The following is a 17,683-nucleotide window of genomic DNA, read 5'->3' as shown; positions in this document are numbered from 1 at the left end:
CTCTCCCCGCATCCCCATTCGGCCTCAGAGGGGCTGTGCCACTCAGCGGGGCCCTGAAACAGAGTCAGGGCTTTCACGAGACGTGATGGTCTGAAGGAGGTGCCGGTGCCACTCACTGCCAGGCGGTCACGGTCATGGCCCCGCTTGGCTGCTTTCCTCTCCCTGTGGCGGGAGGACCACGCCCACAGCAGAGGCCTTGTGCCCACTCACCAGCCACACACATCTGACAATGACCAGGGCCTGACACTGAGTGGGCACCGGGCGGGTTGGAGCTCGGGAAGGGGCATCATCCCAGGGACGGAACTGGGGTGCCAGAGCATCTACAGAGATGAAGGTGGGAAAACCGCCCTGTCATGGAAAGTGTGACATGAACTCCCACTAATGGAACAAAAGGGAGTGATCATAAATGTGGCTCCTTCATTCGGGAGGCTGGCCAGGTCTCCCCTCTGTTTCCACTGGAGTTCATCCCGGCGGCTGTGCTCCCGGGGAGGAGGGCGTCCGGGAAGCAGCCCCAGGGTTGTCCTAACCTCCACCAGGAGTCCAGGGCAGTGTCACAGGCCAGGCTCAGGTCTGTGCCGGGGACACTGTTGCTGATGGTGGCAGGCAGGATGCAAATGGGGATGCAGAACTCCTGGTGGCTGCCCCGTGCCTGCGCGAATGTGATTGAGCTCTGGGAAGCCTGAAGCAGCAGTGAGGGGGCCGGCAGGCGGCGGGCGCCTCACCTGCCATGCGCAGCTCCTCGTGCGTGTCAGTGGGGAGAGAACTGCGGCCAGTGCTGTGCGGGCGCAGGGCAACCTGACCGGGCCGGGCACAGGCCTCGGCACGGGGACCACCAGTGCAGGGGGTGTGGGGTTCTGGCCCTGGCAGGGTGCTCACTGCCCAGCACGGACGCAAGCAGGAGGCAGCAAAGCAGGGCCGAAGCGGCGTTGGGGTTAGTGGCGGGCGAACAGCTGGCCTTTCTAGACATCTCCAAGGGGAGGCAAACCAATTAGGGCCTGGCCAGTCTGGGGACTTCCCGCAGGGAGTGGGGCAAGGCCCTGCCCGTTAGAACTCTGCAAGTGACCCCCATCAGTGAGGTGGCCACCACGTGGCCATGTCCTGTCCTCTGCCCTGTGCAGGGGGACCGCCCCCGCATGGCCCTTTGCAGTGCTTACACAAGCAGCATGGAGGAGCCCGAGCCCCAGGTGGCTCTGGGACCCCAAGGAGAAAGTGTTTGGCTCTGATGTTGAAAAAGCCAGCTGTTCTTGGGGACATGCAGATTTGGATCACCTGCCTCCAGTGTTGACAAAGCAGTTCATTACTACATAGGTCCACTGTCCACCATCCCCGCGTCCACGGAGCTCCAACACAGCCAGCGTTTGGTGGACATGTGTGGGCCAACAGCCCTTTGTGTGGTCGCTATTTATCCCCCTCGTGCGGCCAGTGCGCACAGCAAGAAGGCCACGTGGGAGGCAGGCCGGGACCCTGCTGTCCCATGGTTCTCTGAAACGAGTCACCTGTGGCCTGGGGGTGAGTGGATGGTGGGCCTGCGGGGATTTAGTCCAGGGAGCCAAGAGGAAGGTGAGGGGGTCACTCACCTGCCTGACAGCTGCTCTGTCATCACCCCCCACCCCCCCGTGTTGCCTCAGGGTCCGAGGGGAGACACGTGACAATGGCATGAAGTGACCCTGACACTGGAGCTGTCTACTCTGAGAAAAGAGACTGGGTGGATTTATAGGGAAACAAGCCTGGATCGCTTCCCTCACAATTCCGGCTGTCAGCAGGGCTGTGTCTGCGGCTGCCTTCGCGGCCTGAGGGGCTGCACGGAGCTCAGCACACGGCACTGTGTTCTGGCTGAACAGTGTCTGGCTCTGGGGTGGACAGCACCCATTGGAAAGCCTGAAGCCACAGCTCTGGCCCGGACACCTGGCCCCTTTCTGATGGGTAAGTACACTGAGAGCAGGTTCCCGCGACGCACCTGTGAGCTAAGTGCTGGCAAGAGAGAATGGCTGTGAGGACGATGACTCAATATGCAGAGACACAACAGCTGATAACCTGAGGCCCTCTGGGTTTCTCACCTTGAGCACCTTTGGCATTCTGGGCCTGAATTCAAACCTCCTGAGAAGGACTCAACCTCATTTTGGCTTTAGCAAAACAGAACTCTGGAAGAAACAGCAGTTTCTACACACTGTGCCCATACCTTGGTCCGTACAGCCCCAGGGTACCCTGAGCGGGCCCATGAGGGGGCATTCTGACTTCCCATCGTCCCAGATCACCAACCAGAACCAGAACCGTGGCACCACCGAGACCACCTGGCTCACCTGGCAAAGGTGGCCTGGTCCGTCACCAAGGCCGGGGATCGAGCCTACAACCTAGATATGTGCCCGTGATTGGAATTGACACCGGGACCCTTCAGTCCATGGACTGACGCTCTATCCTCTGAGCCAAACCGGCTACGGCTGGTTCCACATTTTCAACAACATACATGTAAGTATTACTTCCTCATAATCTGGGGGGGGGGGGGTTCTTTGTAGCAGAGGAGCCTGGAATTACAAAGCCGGAGAGTCCTGTGTGGGTGCCTAAAGTGGGTATCAAATACCACAGGGAACAGAGGCCAGCCTTGGCAGGACCGGCAGAGACGCTGGTCAAACCCTGCCCACCCCACTCCCCCACACCCCCCACACCCCACCACCCCCCGACCACCAGGGTTCTGATTAGGTAACAGTTAGGAAAATTAATTCCAGTTGCTTCAACTACAAGCTCAGCATAATCAGATTCAAAATCCAACAAAGGCAGGGAAAAGAGCGCTACAAGCAAAGGTGGAGTGCACGTGGGGACAGACAGGACCTTGCGATTCACAGCTGGGAGATCCGCGAGGAGAGGACTAGTCGGAGCAGGGGAAGCAGCAGGGAGTCACAGGCAGCAGGAGCAGGACCAGCAAGCAGTTAGGGGCGCACACAGCGCGGGCCTCCAGCACGGGGACACGGCGACACAGGGCGGGGCTTTTTAGTAAAAAGACCGCAGAAAGTTTAGGAAGCTCTCAGACAAGCAGTAAGCATTACTTACCAGTGAATTTTATTTTAAAAGCATTTCTTTTTATTTACCAGCACTAGAAACAAAACGGATGCCATGGGTTTAAGGGGGAAAAAATCTTAGAAAATCGTTCACAAGACCTAGGTCTCAGAAGGAAAACTAAACTTCAGAATTTACTGAAAACATGTAGGCACTGAATTTTTTTTTTTTTTTAAAAAGCTTTCTCTGTTAGATGCTGATCTGCAAACTCACATGGGATTTCCCAAGTGTGACTTGCAAATACAATAATAAGGATACATTTCTATGTTATTGCCATTTAACAAAACAAAACAACAAAAACAAAAAACAAAACAAAACCTTAAATAGCACCAGTATTCTATAGATGTAACTTAACATCCCCAATCTACAATGCGGAGAATGATGCTGACGGGCTCAGGTAAAAGAATAATGAACGCCAAAGGGAGGTTCAGGTCAGTGAATAAAATTACAAAATATTTCGCTCAGGTTCTGTCCTCAAACATCAAAGCAGGGCCATCGGACCCAGACTCATCACAGCTAGGTGACAGCGGCTGGAAGTAAATGGGGCTCAGCCAAAAACCCCCACAAAACTAATTTGAATGATCGTCCAAATCACAAAGCACTGCAGCCGAGTGCCGGAGCTGCCATGCTGTCCCGCAGGGACACGGTGCCGGCGCAGCCCGGGGAAAGACGTGGTACAGATCTTTGGGAGCTGGATCAGAGAGGGTCAGATTTTTAAAAAATACTTTTCTGGAAACAAACCAACGCCCCTGACCCGGCTCGCGTCTCTAGTGCACTGGTAGATAAAAACGGGCCAGGCGCCCTCGGTCAGTGCCCGCGGCACCTGCTTTGCTGCCACACAGACTTACGTCAGTGATGGTGTTCAGAGCGGTGTCGGCACCGATGCTGAAATCAGATCCCGGCACGTTGTTGGACACGGTGGCGGGAACCATGACCATGGGGACACAGAACTCCTCGTGCTTCCCCCGGGCGGCTGACAGTTCCAGCAGCCCCAGGTAGCCCTGTGAGACAAGAGTGCACAGTTGGGGGGCGGGCAGAAGTGGGGCACCGAGAGGACCACTAGGAAGTCAACGTGGAAACACATGAAGGTCACAACAGGGACAAGCAGTTCTTTAAGCACCAAGGGGCCCAGGGGATGTCGTCATGTAGACGTAAGACCAAGTCTCTCATTGGCAAGTGTCTCAGTAGTTGAGACTCTTGCATTTTCTTGAAAGGAAACCATAAGGTTATCACGGGACTGATCTTGGTTGAATAGAAAAAAATAAATGCCGACTGGCATGGCTCAGTGGTTGAGCATCAACCTGTGAACCAGGAGGTCACCATTTAATTCCCGGTCAGGGCACATGCACAGGTGGGGTGTGCAGGAGGCAGCCGATCAATGATTCTCTCTTATCATATCTCCCTTCCTCTCTGAAATAAATGAAAATCTATTTTTTAAAAAGGATAAAAAATTAAGGCCTACAGTCCAATATGGGATAAAACAAATGAGCTGGCCACATAACCCCCTTCCTCTCTGGATGGCCATGGACTGCAGCCTCAGGGAAGAGACTCACTCCTGTCGACCTGGAAGGCACCAGAACTCACAGGACAGATGGGCCCGTCCCGGAGTCAGGGTCGCCTCCCGCTGGATGAGTCCCACCACCTGCTAGGCGCTGCCTCACAGTTGTCCAGTGGCAGTTGGGCCTGGGCGCTATGACCCTGGCTAGTGGGGAGCTTGGTGGAGCCGGCACGGGCCACCACTCAAGCCTACGGGTGGAAGAGCCAACCGGGAACGGAGCCGGCGACGTACCTCAAACCCACCGATGATGAGCAGCGCGTTGATGCTGTGGGTGCGCATCTGTGCAGCAATGTCTTCCAAGTACTTCCCGGGGAGGATCCTGAAAACAGATCAGGAGAGATGAGGCCAGACAGGCTCACAGGGTGGACCAAGCACCGCCAGCACCCTGAGGGCCGCCTGCCCCGGCTCCATGTGGCGCTGGGAGGCACCTGCAGTGGGAGCCGGCTCCCTCCTCCCTGTGGCTGGGGGGCAACCGCGTGGGGGAGCAACCCATGGCGGGGTGGCCAGGGAGCAAGTCCCTAAGGAGTGTATTTTCAAAAGAAAACAGGGAGAAGCTTCCCGGCTGTCCAGGAGCTTCACCTCAAAAGAATTCTGCAGCCTCATGAGAAAAAAACACACACCCTAATAACTTGCAAATATTCACAACAAATATCATTTAAAGGGAAACTTCCAGTTTTATACTTTGTCCAACTTTATCTCCTTTAAAGTCACACCCACTCATATTTGCGCTCCTGTTTAGCACCTGTTTCACACACGACCAAGTCAGACAGATGACAGACTCTTCCCAAGAGCCCCCAACACCGGCCCAGCCGTTCCAATTTGCAGCCTGGAGGACACCGTGCCTGCTGTTGGTAGACTAAGAAGAAGCTGCATGGCAAACACATCCAGGCCTGGGCAGTCAGGGCGCCCAGCAGGCGCGCGTCACGGCAAGGGTCCTCCCAGCGTCTAAGGTAAAGCTCTCGAAGCATCGTCAGGAGGGGCTGCCAGCTCACCCAGAGCTTTGCCAGGACGGCACATAAAGCAAACGGTGCCTGGTTAAAATGCATATGCTACCAGCAGCTATGGTGAGAAACGGAGGCTTCCTGATTCAGAAACATGTTGGGACTGGCCTCCATTGTGGGTGCCACTCAGCTCGGTGCCCAGGCACTAAGCCACTGTCCACCTGCTCTGACCGTGGTCTACACACACGGTCCCTGCAGCTCAGTGATGTCCCTCATCCTCATCACCTCCACTGAGGTGGATTCCTGCCGGCCTCCGGCTTCCTCTCCCCGGGCCCAGGAGAGACTTGGGAGCACAGGGTCTCTTCTCGAGGGTGGGTCTCAGCCCCAGCCCTAACCGCTGGGGCCTCCTGGGCAGGGCCAGGCTGTGGAGCCTTCCCAGCACGGGCCCCACTCCTCCTCTAGAATGGGGCCCCTTCTTCCTCCTAAAGGCAGGTCTGACTCAAGGAGGGAAATTACCGTTTTGTCCCAAGAATGGAGCCGCCTTGTCCGGTCCAGCCTCCAACATCCGACCAGCCGATTTCTTTGATCTAAGATGCAAACAGGGAATGAGATGGCTCAAGTGAGAAAGGAAGGGGATTACAAGTTTTACAAACAGCTCGGAGGTCAGCACCTCTGGGCGAGCTGCCTGTCTGTAGGCGTCCATCGTGATGCCGAGGGCGTCACACAGAGCCATCGGCTCCGGCAGCCCTCCTGCCCCCAGGACATCCCCGCAGCTTCGTTTCCATCAGTAGAATAGATTGACACTTTAGTTGGCCAAATTCTACCATTGGGAATTAAAGGGAAAATGAACAGCACTGTGTTTCTTTAATTGACATAAATTTTTAAAAAACTTATTTAATGAAAAATTAAAAAAAAAAAACAGAAGGATAGATGATGCCAGCTGGGTGTGTGCACCCTCCCTCCCTCCGCACGCCCATCTCCTGGGCTAGGTCTCTCCTCTCTCCTCTCAACAGCAAAACCCTTTCCTTTCACACCCTCTCCATGCTATTACTTAAGTACCACCTGTATTCCGGTGTCCCCAACACGCATCTTTAGCCTGAGCCTCTTGAAGGCCTGGACCATGACCTCTGTCTGCTCACTGGCCACCTCCCAGGGATGCCCACCTGAAACACACTGAACATCTCAGCGCCTCTTACATTTCCTCGCGTCCATCAGCTGCAACTCAGGTGAGAAACAGGTTCATTCTCACCTCCTTTTTTCACCCCTGTGCATATTTAGGGACCAAATTCTACTGGCTCTGCCTTTGAAATGCACCCAAGACCCTATAAGACGTCTCATGGACACCACTGTGGCCGGACTGGACCACACCCCCCACACCTCCTGCCTGGGTTACAGCAGAAGCCTCGCAACTAGTCTCCCGCTTCCCACTTCTGCCCCACAGTCTGTACGTGCCAGGCTCCTGATCAAAACCCGTCTTCTCAGAATAAAAGCCAAACTCTTTACAATTCCTACGAAGGACCTGGCCCATCTCCTCCCCACCTAACCCCAACCTGCTCTCCTGCGGCATCCCACGAGCCCCTCCCACCTCTGAGCCCCTCAGGCCTTTGCACTGTCCTGCCTGCCTGGGACAGCACCTGCTCAGCCCTTCATCTGAGACCCCTCCCAGCTGCAGACATGCCCACCCCTGCCCCAGGGCTCACCCAGCGCCTCTGTGTGGCCCCTCTAGCACTTCCTCACCTGCTCTACACTTACACAGTCTATTTTCACTTACCTTCACCTCCCTCCCTAAGATGAAAGCTCCACGGAAGCAGTGGTTTTGTCTGCTTTCTTCACAAACTTAATTCCACAGCATGAGAACTCAGTAAATAGTCGCCAAGTGACCAGGTGAACTAACCCTGTGGACAGGACGCACTGAGTTGAGAGTGCAACTGCGGTCAAGTTACTGTCTCTGTCCAGTTCTCTCACAAGGAAAATGGGGACAATATCTCAGATTTACTGTGAGGCCTACACGGGCGAGCACATGCCAGTCTCACAGGAGTAGAAAGACCCTTCCTTAGGATGGGACCCTAGAGCAGAAGTTCTCCTTAAAAAGCAGGTACTGTGCCCTGGCTGCTGTGGCTCAGTTGGTTGAGTGCCATCCTGCGCACCGAAAGGTTGTGGGTTTGACCCCTGGTCAGGACAGGTGCGGAAGGCAGCTGACTGATGTTTCTCTCTCTCTCCCTCTCTCTCTAAAGTCAATAAAATCATATTTAAAAACACACACACAGTTGCTGTGTTCCTTCCCCCACTAGCCCATGACTTTCCCATCAAAGACATCCCTCCACTGGGCACCTCCAGAGGGACCCACCTGGCCTTTGGCAAAGCCCTCGAAGCCATCGTAGACGGCAAACATCTTGTGTCCTTCTGAGATGCCAACCCGCACAGCCGAGCGCACGGCCGCGTTCATCCCGGCAGCCGGGGCCCCCACGTTGATGACGGCCACGTTGAAGCCACTCTGTAAGACAGGGGGCACGCGGCACCTGTCACAGCTGTGTCACTGCTCCATGCACCCCTGGGAGGGGGCCCTGCCAAGCACCAGGTGCCAGGAGTGGCCGGCCAAGTGCAGGGAGGTGGCAGGGGACCCGGGTCAGCGGGAACCGTCAAGAACACCCCTGGGAGCCGGCAGGCAGCCATCACCCACCTTGGTGATCTGGGAGTCTGGCTTCTTGATGGCGAGCTGCTTGTAGATGTTGAGGTTGCCCTCAAAGCTCCTAGAAGAGAATGACTCTGTTGAAACAAATTTAGAAGGTGCAGGGAAGTAGGGCGCAGAGAACAGTGGTGCAGGGAGCAGGCAGTCTGCAAATGCTGTCCTGTCCCTTGGGGGTACCTGGGTCCTGCTGCCCTCGGGGGGGGGGGGGGGACACAGTATGTGGGGCATATACATCGTGTAACTGGACTAAGGGACAAAGGCGCCCAGTGCTTCTCTGGTTCCTTTGCCAACACTCTACCCACTTGCTACTTCCTATCTTAATCTCATTACATTCGGATGACCCCCTGCCCAAAATAAACTAAGAAATAAACCTTCCCCCGCTAACTATTCGCCCAGGCAGGCCCTCAACCTGGGTGAATAGCAATGGCGCCTGCTCGCCATCTTCATCCTGCCTTCTCACAGTGGGACCTGACAAGCACACCTCGCGGGGCCTTCTGAACGAATAACCCCACGGGCCTTCTGAGCGGATAACTTCCCAGGCCTAAGGAAGGGTCAGGCCAACAGCACACGTTCCAGGACAGAGTCCCCCTCAGAGTCACCTTCCTCGGAGCTGCACGGCATTGCTGAATCTCCTCTCATCCATCGCCTTCTGGACGCCCTGGGTCTTGAAAGAGATGAAAGAGGAAGAGAGCAGAGTCAGGACTGGATGCAGCCTGTTGCCCAGCTCGGTGCCTCCACCTCGTCCCCCTCACGTCCCGCCTCTGCGGGCCAGCAGCCTGGGGTGGATCCACAGTGGGCCCAGCTGGCCTGGCACCGCCCGGCTGTGAGGGAGACACCAGGGCCACTAGCTCAGGCCATGTCATTGAGGAGGATGAGGGGGCACCGCCGGCCACCCCAGGCAGAGGTCCTGAGATCTTCAGGATTTTGGTCTATGAGAGCAGAGGCAGAGGAAAATACATCTCTCGCACAAGGTCCTGACAAATTCGCAGGTGGATTCTGGGAAGGAGAAAGTCAACAGGACCTGGGAGCTGGGGACCCGGATGGGGTCTCCGCAGGCAAAGGGAAAGGCGTGCAGACGACACACCCAAGTAGGACCTTCAACCCGAGGATCTCGGGTAAGTTATTTATTTGGTTTCCCCATCTGTACAAGAAGGAGAACAGCCCCTACCTCTAGTGTCATCTGTGGCTATAAAACATGCCAGACTTGCCCTGGCCGCTGTGGCTCAGTTGGAGCCTCCTCCCATACACCAAAAGGTGTGGGTTCGATCCCCAGGCAGGTCATGTGCGGAGGCAATGGATTGGATCCATATTTCTCTCTCACATTGATGTTTCTCTCTCTCTCTGAAAATCAATTTAAAAAATCATTTTATAAAACACACCAGGCTCTTAAGAAAACACCTGGCACACAGCAGGTGCCAATGAAGGGCTCACTGTGGCTTTTGTGAGCCATCTGGCTAGTTTACCGTAATGTAGGGTCATTTGGAGGACAAGCCAGATTGTACCTACATGTTTATCTCTGAAGGGACAGACGCATTATCTCACTCTCTCACAGACATGCTCGCAAATACATGTACACACACACGAACATCCTCACATACAAACACACCTGCACATGCACTCATGTACACATATGAACACACTCACATGCAAACATGTCCAGGCACACATGCTTAAGACAAAAATACATATGTATGCACACACAGAGACACGCATGCAAACACATATAGACATACCTATGCTTAAACAAAAAATACCTTTGGACACATACATACATAACAAACAGACAGCAGCTTAATTCCCTCCCACAGGCTTTGAAGTGACGTGTCTAAGGTAACTTCCAACAAGCCCCGTGACTGCGTTACATAATCACCCCTCTGTATGTTATCAAACGCATGTAGTTCAGAGCTGCTGGAAAAGACCAGGTAGGACGACAGTCATGAACAAACTTTGAGAAATGAAAGATAAGAACAGTTTCTAATGCACCTCACTGCCACCTCCCCTCGTGGATTCAGGTGGGGAATTACAGCCTGGCCCTGGAGGAATGCCCCCTGAATTAGCCAGGCCAGGGTCACCCCACAAACTCGACATCCTTGGGAACAGGATGGAAGGAGCAGCCGAAATCTGAGGGGCTAAGGAGGCCCTGGGCAGCCCTGCCCCCCCAGATTCCTCCCAGCCACTCTCAAGGACCCTCCCAGAACAATCTTCCTGATAGTTTAACCTCCCGTAAAAATGAGCGCAGAATTGAGACAAGCAACCAGTCTGGGTGATACAGAGCCAGCTGCCACGCCCACAGGGCAGCGCCACACATCCTGGTGAAGGTCATCTAACTCCCCTGCGCTTGGCAGCCACAGACCAGGAACAAGGTGCTGCTGTGCCTGCACGCCCCTTCCCCAGCTCACCATCTGCACGCACTCCATCAGGGGCAGGCGCACAGCCTGGTTCCCGTTCAGCGACACCACGCAGGCCGGGGTCTCTGGCGTGGCCTGCAGGAGGGCGACCACGGCCTCCACCCCCATGCGGCTGGCCTGCAAGTGACATTCATGAGAGTCAGAGAAGGCCCACCACCCGCCGAGGCAGCGTTCTCACTGGAGACCCCTCGATGCTCCAGGCAGGGGCATCCATGCGCCCCTGTCCCCTGTGGTGCAGACAGCCCCGCTGTGTCCTAAACACATCCGCCTCAGCTGCCTTTCTGTTCTCTGGGACTGAGTACAGTTAGGTACTCAAGTCCTTCCTGCTTAACCCACTTCCAACGGAGAGATTTAGTCTCCACTCAGAACTGGTGGGGAGGGGAGGGGAGGGGAGGGGAGAGGCTGTGGTGTAAAGAACAGTGAAGATTAACAACCCAGGATCTGGACTCTGGGCTCTGCTGTCCCTGGTTCTGTTTCTAGAAACCTGCATGTGAATGCCACCTCCCACAGCCTGGGTTTGGTCCTAGAGTCCCTGTCACCCTCCACTGTCCATGTGGGTGGGGTCTCCTAGCTTCTGGGTGACTGGGGCCTGGGAACTGTTCTGGTCTGAGTCTCCAATGACAACAAGGCCTGGGGGGTCTCGGAGACAGGCCGCCCCGTGCTGCAGGCAGACGCTTTTGCCAGATGGCGCTAGGGAGCAGCTATCCATCTCTGGTGCTCCCAGAAATGCCCCTTCCCTTGGGAACTGGCCGGACAGCTTCCACCCTCACTTACCAAAATCCTGTCAAAGGCCGAGGGCGTCCCGCCTCTCTGCACGTGTCCGAGGATGGTCACGCGGGTGTCGTATCCCAGCTGCTTCACCACCAGCTGCGGGAAATATCTCCATCAGGGGACACAGAACAGGTGCGGGCAGATGGGCTCCCACTAGAAGACGGGCCGGAGCTGGGAAGTAATTTTCTGTTCTTTCTTCAGATCTACTGGAGAAATGTTCTAATTCCTAAAGTTTGGTTCTTGAAGGAATGCTTAGGCTAATGGCTAGCTGAAAATGCTTTTACATAATGCTTTAATTTTTTAAATAGAATTTTTATTTCTCCTACCTTGCAAATAAACATAAACAACATGATTTTTTTTTTTAAAAAAATGAAGTTTCTACAGCTTGTGTTGAAAGCATGATTAATACTTTGTTGAAATGTCAACATTTCCTGAATCGCCCGACATTTGCAGTATCTTTGAAAAGCATGACCCAGTAAGTGAAGGTGTCCTCTCAGGCCGGACCCCTGTGCACACAGCTGAGAGGCAGGGACAGGCCACTACCGGCTGGGCCTCACGCACGCCTCTGTAAACATAACGGGGCTGGGCTCGCTCCGTGAGTTTCATGGTTCAGTCTCCACTTCAATTAAGTGGGAAAGCAAAGGCTTTGCTCTCACTTTCCAGATGACTTCCTGTGATAACAGGCAGTTAGACAGGCATGAGCAGAGCAGGAATGACAAGCCAGGTAAGGAAGGTCACCCAGGGCTGCCTAGCAGCAGGCAGCTGTCCGATGGGCCTCGCCCCAGGGCAACCTTTCCTCCCCTAGCATACATAGGGTCGCTGGGCTGGTCCTAGAGCCCCTTAGAGGAGGAACAAGGGGGCGGGAGAAGAGTCTCATGGGACATCCTGATAAGCCCTTGCACAGCCACTCCTAAAGCACTAAGCCTCAGGACAACGACCCGCATCGACTAATCTGAGGAACAAAGCCTTGGGTCTGCTGACCACAGAGACAGAGTTTGGGTCAAGCCAGAGATGACATCTGGCCCTCAGTTGCGCTTCAGCTCCAGGGCCGGGAAAGCAGCACGGCCTGAGCACCTTTTCCCACTCCCTTCTTCTTAGCTTGTGCGACTTCTTTGCCTGTTTTCTCCTAAGCTCCAAGGCCTTTCTTTTGCCTCTGCAACTTGTTTCCTGAGCCCACACAGCCCAGCAGGCTCACCTCTTCTACTGCTGTGACTTTCTAAATAAACTTTTGCTTATATTTGAGTCTTGGCTCTAAGTTCTTTCTTTCTTTCAAGTTTATCTTTAATTTTTAAAATTATTATAGATGTCTTTTTTTTCCCATTGACCCCCTCTGACTCCCCTGCACACCACCCCCAAGCCTTCACCACACAATTGTCTGTGTCCATGGATTATGAATATATGCATTTAAATTCCCTGGTTAATCTCTCCCACCCCCACCCCCACCCCAGCCTTCCTTCTGAGATTTGACAGGCTGTTCTATGCTTCCATGTCTCTGGATCTATTTTGTCCATTAGATTCCACATATGAGTGAGAACATGTCATACTTGTCTTTCTCTGTCTGAATTCTTTCTTAGCCAAAACTCAAAGACCAAAGTCTGACATGGGGGGCCATTCACCATAAACACTAGGAAATGCTGGCTGATATCTTTCACAGCCAACTCTCAGTATTTTAAGATTTAGGTGCATAGCTGGCACAGGAATAGAGAAGGCAAAACTGAGAAACCAAGCTGACAATATCCTTTGCCCTGACGGGCAGCTTCAACCAGAGCCCGTCTGTCCCCCTGGGATGTCCAGAACATGCCCAGTTGTCCCCATAACCGGGGAGCCCGGCCGATCCCGTCACAGGTCACAGGCCTGATGAGCCAGCACCCAAGGCGGGGCCCTGTGGCAGCAGCACTGCAGTGTCGGCCTCTCTGCAGGCAGGGAGGGGCGGTGACTCCTGTCCACCATCCGGCTTTCTCTAAGAACACGCTCAGCAGATGCTCCCAAGGAGAGAAGGGGACAGACAGGGTGCACTTCTGGGAACTGACCCTCCTGGCTCTCCGAGCGGCTGGGCCCAGAGTGGGACCCTCCATGCCCACCTCTCTCCTGGGCGAGCTCTGGTCCCTGGGGGATAGTCCCAGCAGTATCCAGCAGCACTGGCTCTGCAGAAGCCGGAGCTGTGTGAGCCTCATGCCACTAAAGCTCTGAGTCATTATGAAAATAGTTTTTACTATCAGAAAAAACAAAAAACGTTTCAGAATAATAATGCATCGTGCCAGACCCCCTGCCAGCGTGCCAGCATCTCCCGTTTGCAGGCAGGCGGGCGGAGGAGGAGCGGTGGGGAGACGGACACACTCACCTCCCTGATTTGCTCCGAGGTAATCGGTTTGTTTTGGGTGTCGATTGCTCCTTCGGACACAATGATGATATTCAGCCTTTTCTTCCGGGCCCGGTTCTAAGGAAACAGACATTAAAACCCTCTAATGACTAAATGCTCTTAACAAAACCAGGGCCAGTTTGCCCTGATTGAACTGGACAAGAGGTAGAAACGGTCAGCTAATGTCACACGCTCCATTCACTAAGAACACGGGGAGGGGAGAAGAGGTGCTCTGGGTGAGTAGGTGCAGGAGGGGGCAGGGGGTTGAGATTTAGTGATGCCACCAGAGCTTCTGGCACCCAGGCGCCCCAGGCTGGAGGCTTTGCTGGTTGACCTTTGACTGCGCTCCCCAGACAGGATGCCCACAATGTCCCGTGCGGTGGTGATGACACAGGTACCCTCTGCGGCACACAGACGTACCCGTCCAGGCGGGCTACCCTCCTCTCCTGCAGCCAGCCGTGTAGCCCCTAGCACCAGCTGGTTGGCGGAGAGTACCACCACGTGCACAGGCCAGGCCCAGAAATGATGAGCTCATTTGTCACTTCCTTGCTAGTGTTGGAACGTTGAACACTCCCTGCAGTCGCGGCTAAGAGCTCCAACCTCATACAGGGGCCCGGCTTTTCCAAGCCAAGGTTCAGCGTGGCTGACAGTTCCTCCCAGGACTTGAGGTCAGCAAAGTTTATTTGGTATTTTCTGTGAATTCCTGTCTTTGAATCTGCCACCCTGAAGGTGACAGCGACGTTGCTGCACGTGTCCTCAGTGCGGGCAGTGCTGATGTGCCTGCTGTACACAACTGCACCGAGCCTGTGCCATCGGCTCACATTCGTTACCTGGAGACCAGCGATAAGGGTTGCAAAAACAGAGCGTGGGAAACTCCCCACACTGGGGTTTCTGTCCTGAAAGCTGGTGTTTTACGTGAGACCTCACGTGCCTCATAGAGGGAGATGTGCTTTACAGGAGTGGTCTATAGTGTCGGCTTCAGAGCGGTGTGCCAACCTCACCCCAAGCCCCGCACAGAGGGGACACCAGCTAAGACACGCGTCGTAGCCCAGGCCAGTGTGGCGGGACATTAAGATCAGAGTGAGGGCACAGGTCTTCCTACCGATCGGTGGAGATCAAACAGGAAACAGGTTTCCCCCCAAAGCCGGTACCTTTCAGTAGCTGCAACCTCACAGCACCTCCTCCGTGAGAGCTAACCGGTGCTTTGCATGGAAAACGGAACGGCTGTCGCTTTTCTCTACCGCCTCACTCTGCAGCCCTGGGACACAGACCCCTGCGGACAGCCACTGCCTGCTGCTGCCCTGCACCCAGCTTCGCTTCACCCTAGGATCCGACCGTTCCCACCTGTCTAAACCCTCCCAAACGGAAACCCCTATAGACGCTCACAGGGCACGGCCAGCGCCCGGAAGCAGAGAGCCAGTTACCTCTGACAGCTTGATGCACATCGTCTCCTGCCAACCCTCTTCCGGCGGGGATTCCGGGAGGAACACCCAGTCCGCCCCACAGGCCAAGGCGCTCACCAAGGCGAGGTACCTTCATGGAAATAACCAGGATGCAGCCAGGCTGCCACTGGGCACCCAGAGCTTGGGGGCTGCAGGGCAGACAGAGCGCCGAGCCTGCGTGGGAGGCGCTGGCCCTGGGGAACCCCTGCCGGGGCATTGGCACGGGGTGCAGGGCTCTCCAGGGGTGTGAGGTCCTTCCCCCCGGATCATGTCTGCACATACGTACCCGCAGTGTCGCCCCATAACCTCGAGAACGAAGGTCCTCTGGTGGCTGGAAAAGAGAAAGGACACGTGCACTCACCACGGCTGGGAAGAGCTGGGACACAGGGAGACAAGCGCGGTCAGCCACGCACACAGCAAGGCTGCTCTGTAGCTATGGCAGGCGCCCCAGCTTCCAAAACAGGACCCGTTTTCTACAGAAGCAAAAGCTACTGCAAGAAACTTTTAAAGTTTTGTGAGTAAAGGGGCTCGGGCAGCCCCTTTCCAGTTCCACATTTTACAGCTTCATCCACACCTGGGTGCGTGAGGCTAGAAAAGGGACATGGGGGACGGATGCCTCCCCACGTCTCTAACAAGGGCTGTGGCGACATGCACCCATACTTTTGCTTCCCGCGATTCCTGCCTGAGAACACGGCAGGACTTAAGACAATGATGATTTTTGTCTTCTAAATTCTCTCCAATGAACATACTTTTCTTCTATAATCGGGGAGGGAAGGAAGTAACGTCATAGAACTGAAAATAAAAAGTGAACCTCAACAATTTTCTCGCACCATTTCTAACACTCAAGTGACAAGAGCTGCACCAGAACACCCTCTGTGCACCCTCCCAGAGCCAGTACGAGGGCCCGGCAGCGTGCCCGGTGCCACCTGCCCACCCACCGGCACCTCTGTCTACCTCTGGGCTGTCGTCATGATGGCATCGACCACTTCAATGATGCGGTGCAGAGCTGAGTCAGTGCCGATGGTCATGTCTGTCCCGCAGAAGTCGTTGTCGATGGAGCCCACCATGCCCACGATGTTGAGGTGCCCGTACTTCTGCACATCCTCCTTGCTGATCTTGCCTGCAAGGACACAGCCACATGCTCCATCAGTGGGAGACAGGTCGGCCAGGGGGACAGAAACCCACGACTCGAAATGCGTTGTCCATCTATTGGTTTGTTGTTGTTTTTTAAACTCTCCATGACCTAGTCCTACACCCTCACGGAAATCCATGCCAGACAACAGGGAGGCGCGGACAAGCTGGGAGCTGTTGCGGGTGAGAGCATGGGGCTGCTAAACTCGAAGGGAGAGGTCGCACGCTGCAGTCAGTGGGTAAACTGACTTCTGCCTGGTAACGCCAGGGAGAACAGCATGGCTCTTTATAAGGAAATATCACAATCACAGAATTAAGTGGTTAAGGATATTATATAACCATTACATTGATTTCTTAGAGGCCCCTGGGGAGCTAGCCCACCAGTTGGTCGTGTCTACTTCGTGCTCTGACACAGTGAGCAGATGTGCCGACACCCAGTCAGAGTGGTCGAAACTGGGGCAGCTCAGGCAGGGACCTGGGCGGCTATTCCTCTTCCATATCACCCCCAGTCTGCGTCAGCCCAGGTGCGGTGGACAGGAGGTGCGGGGAGGCCCCTGCTACTGGCAACTGGTGCGGCTACCACCTCCAGCAACAAGACTCCTTGCTCATATTCTGTATTAAATTGCAATTATGTAACAACACTGTTACCACAGTACAGGGAAATAAGTTATGGTTATTATTTGAGGTCCAATTTGAATTCTGAGGCGGTGACTAAGGTCTGACACCACCAACACCTCTGGGACAGTCAGACAGGCAGCAGGTATGAGGCAAAGCTCTCTGCAGGCCAGGGAGGACGGGACAGGCAGCAAACCCCGGAGAGCAGCGCGGCGACTCACCGTCTCGGGCCAGCTCCTCCAGCAGCATGCTCCACTCCCCCCGGAAGATGTTGGCCCCGGTGAGGCTGCCGTCCCCGCCGATTACACACAGGTTGGTGATGCCCAGCTGCACCAGGTTGTGGGCAGCTTTCAGGCGGCCTTCCCGGGTACGGAAGGCTTTGCACCGGGCGCTGCCAATAATGGTCCCGCCCTGAAAAAGAAACGAAATCCCAGTTAATTTAATCTGTCTCCTAACAACTGCGCAGAAAGCTGGGCAGATCGGCACATGGGAGTGCTGATGTGCTGATGCAGACACAGGGCTTCCCACAGGCCGTCTGCTGTGAGGGTTTGTCGTTCCTCCATTTTTAGCTCCTTCTGGAATTCAGTGGATAGAGACATTGGCTCCATGCCCAGGAGGAGCCAAGTAGGGTCTGGAAACAGGGAGCAATGTCAGCTAAACATGCAGACAAGAGTTTGCAAGGTGATGACAGCCATCCGGAGGCTGTGCAGTCGGGCAG

The 17,683-nt window shown here is 54.9% G+C and overlaps 1 protein-coding gene across 2 annotated transcripts in view; it reads right to left on the bottom strand.

Annotated features, from left to right (window-relative positions):
• PFKP (phosphofructokinase, platelet) overlaps positions 1-17,683 on the bottom strand; it is a 67,140-nt gene that overhangs the window by 9,310 nt on the left and 40,147 nt on the right. For both annotated transcript variants that reach the window (XM_059663006.1, XM_059663016.1), the window contains 13 exons: positions 17,187-17,376; positions 16,174-16,339; positions 15,506-15,550; positions 15,202-15,310; positions 13,760-13,855; positions 11,422-11,514; positions 10,639-10,764; positions 8,839-8,903; positions 8,231-8,300; positions 7,898-8,044; positions 6,067-6,137; positions 4,841-4,928; positions 3,900-4,052 (listed from right to left, as the gene is read on the bottom strand). In XM_059663006.1, the coding sequence (XP_059518989.1) occupies positions 3,900-4,052; positions 4,841-4,928; positions 6,067-6,137; positions 7,898-8,044; positions 8,231-8,300; positions 8,839-8,903; positions 10,639-10,764; positions 11,422-11,514; positions 13,760-13,855; positions 15,202-15,310; positions 15,506-15,550; positions 16,174-16,339; positions 17,187-17,376 (1,419 nt within the window). The remainder of the gene's footprint in view (positions 1-3,899; positions 4,053-4,840; positions 4,929-6,066; positions 6,138-7,897; positions 8,045-8,230; positions 8,301-8,838; positions 8,904-10,638; positions 10,765-11,421; positions 11,515-13,759; positions 13,856-15,201; positions 15,311-15,505; positions 15,551-16,173; positions 16,340-17,186; positions 17,377-17,683) is intronic.

Source organism: Myotis daubentonii, chromosome 1 (assembly GCF_963259705.1).
Source record: "Myotis daubentonii chromosome 1, mMyoDau2.1, whole genome shotgun sequence".
Classification (NCBI taxonomy): Eukaryota; Metazoa; Chordata; class Mammalia; order Chiroptera; family Vespertilionidae; genus Myotis; species Myotis daubentonii.
Note: the sequence above shows the minus strand (reverse complement) of the source record. Positions and strands in the feature narration are given on the sequence as shown.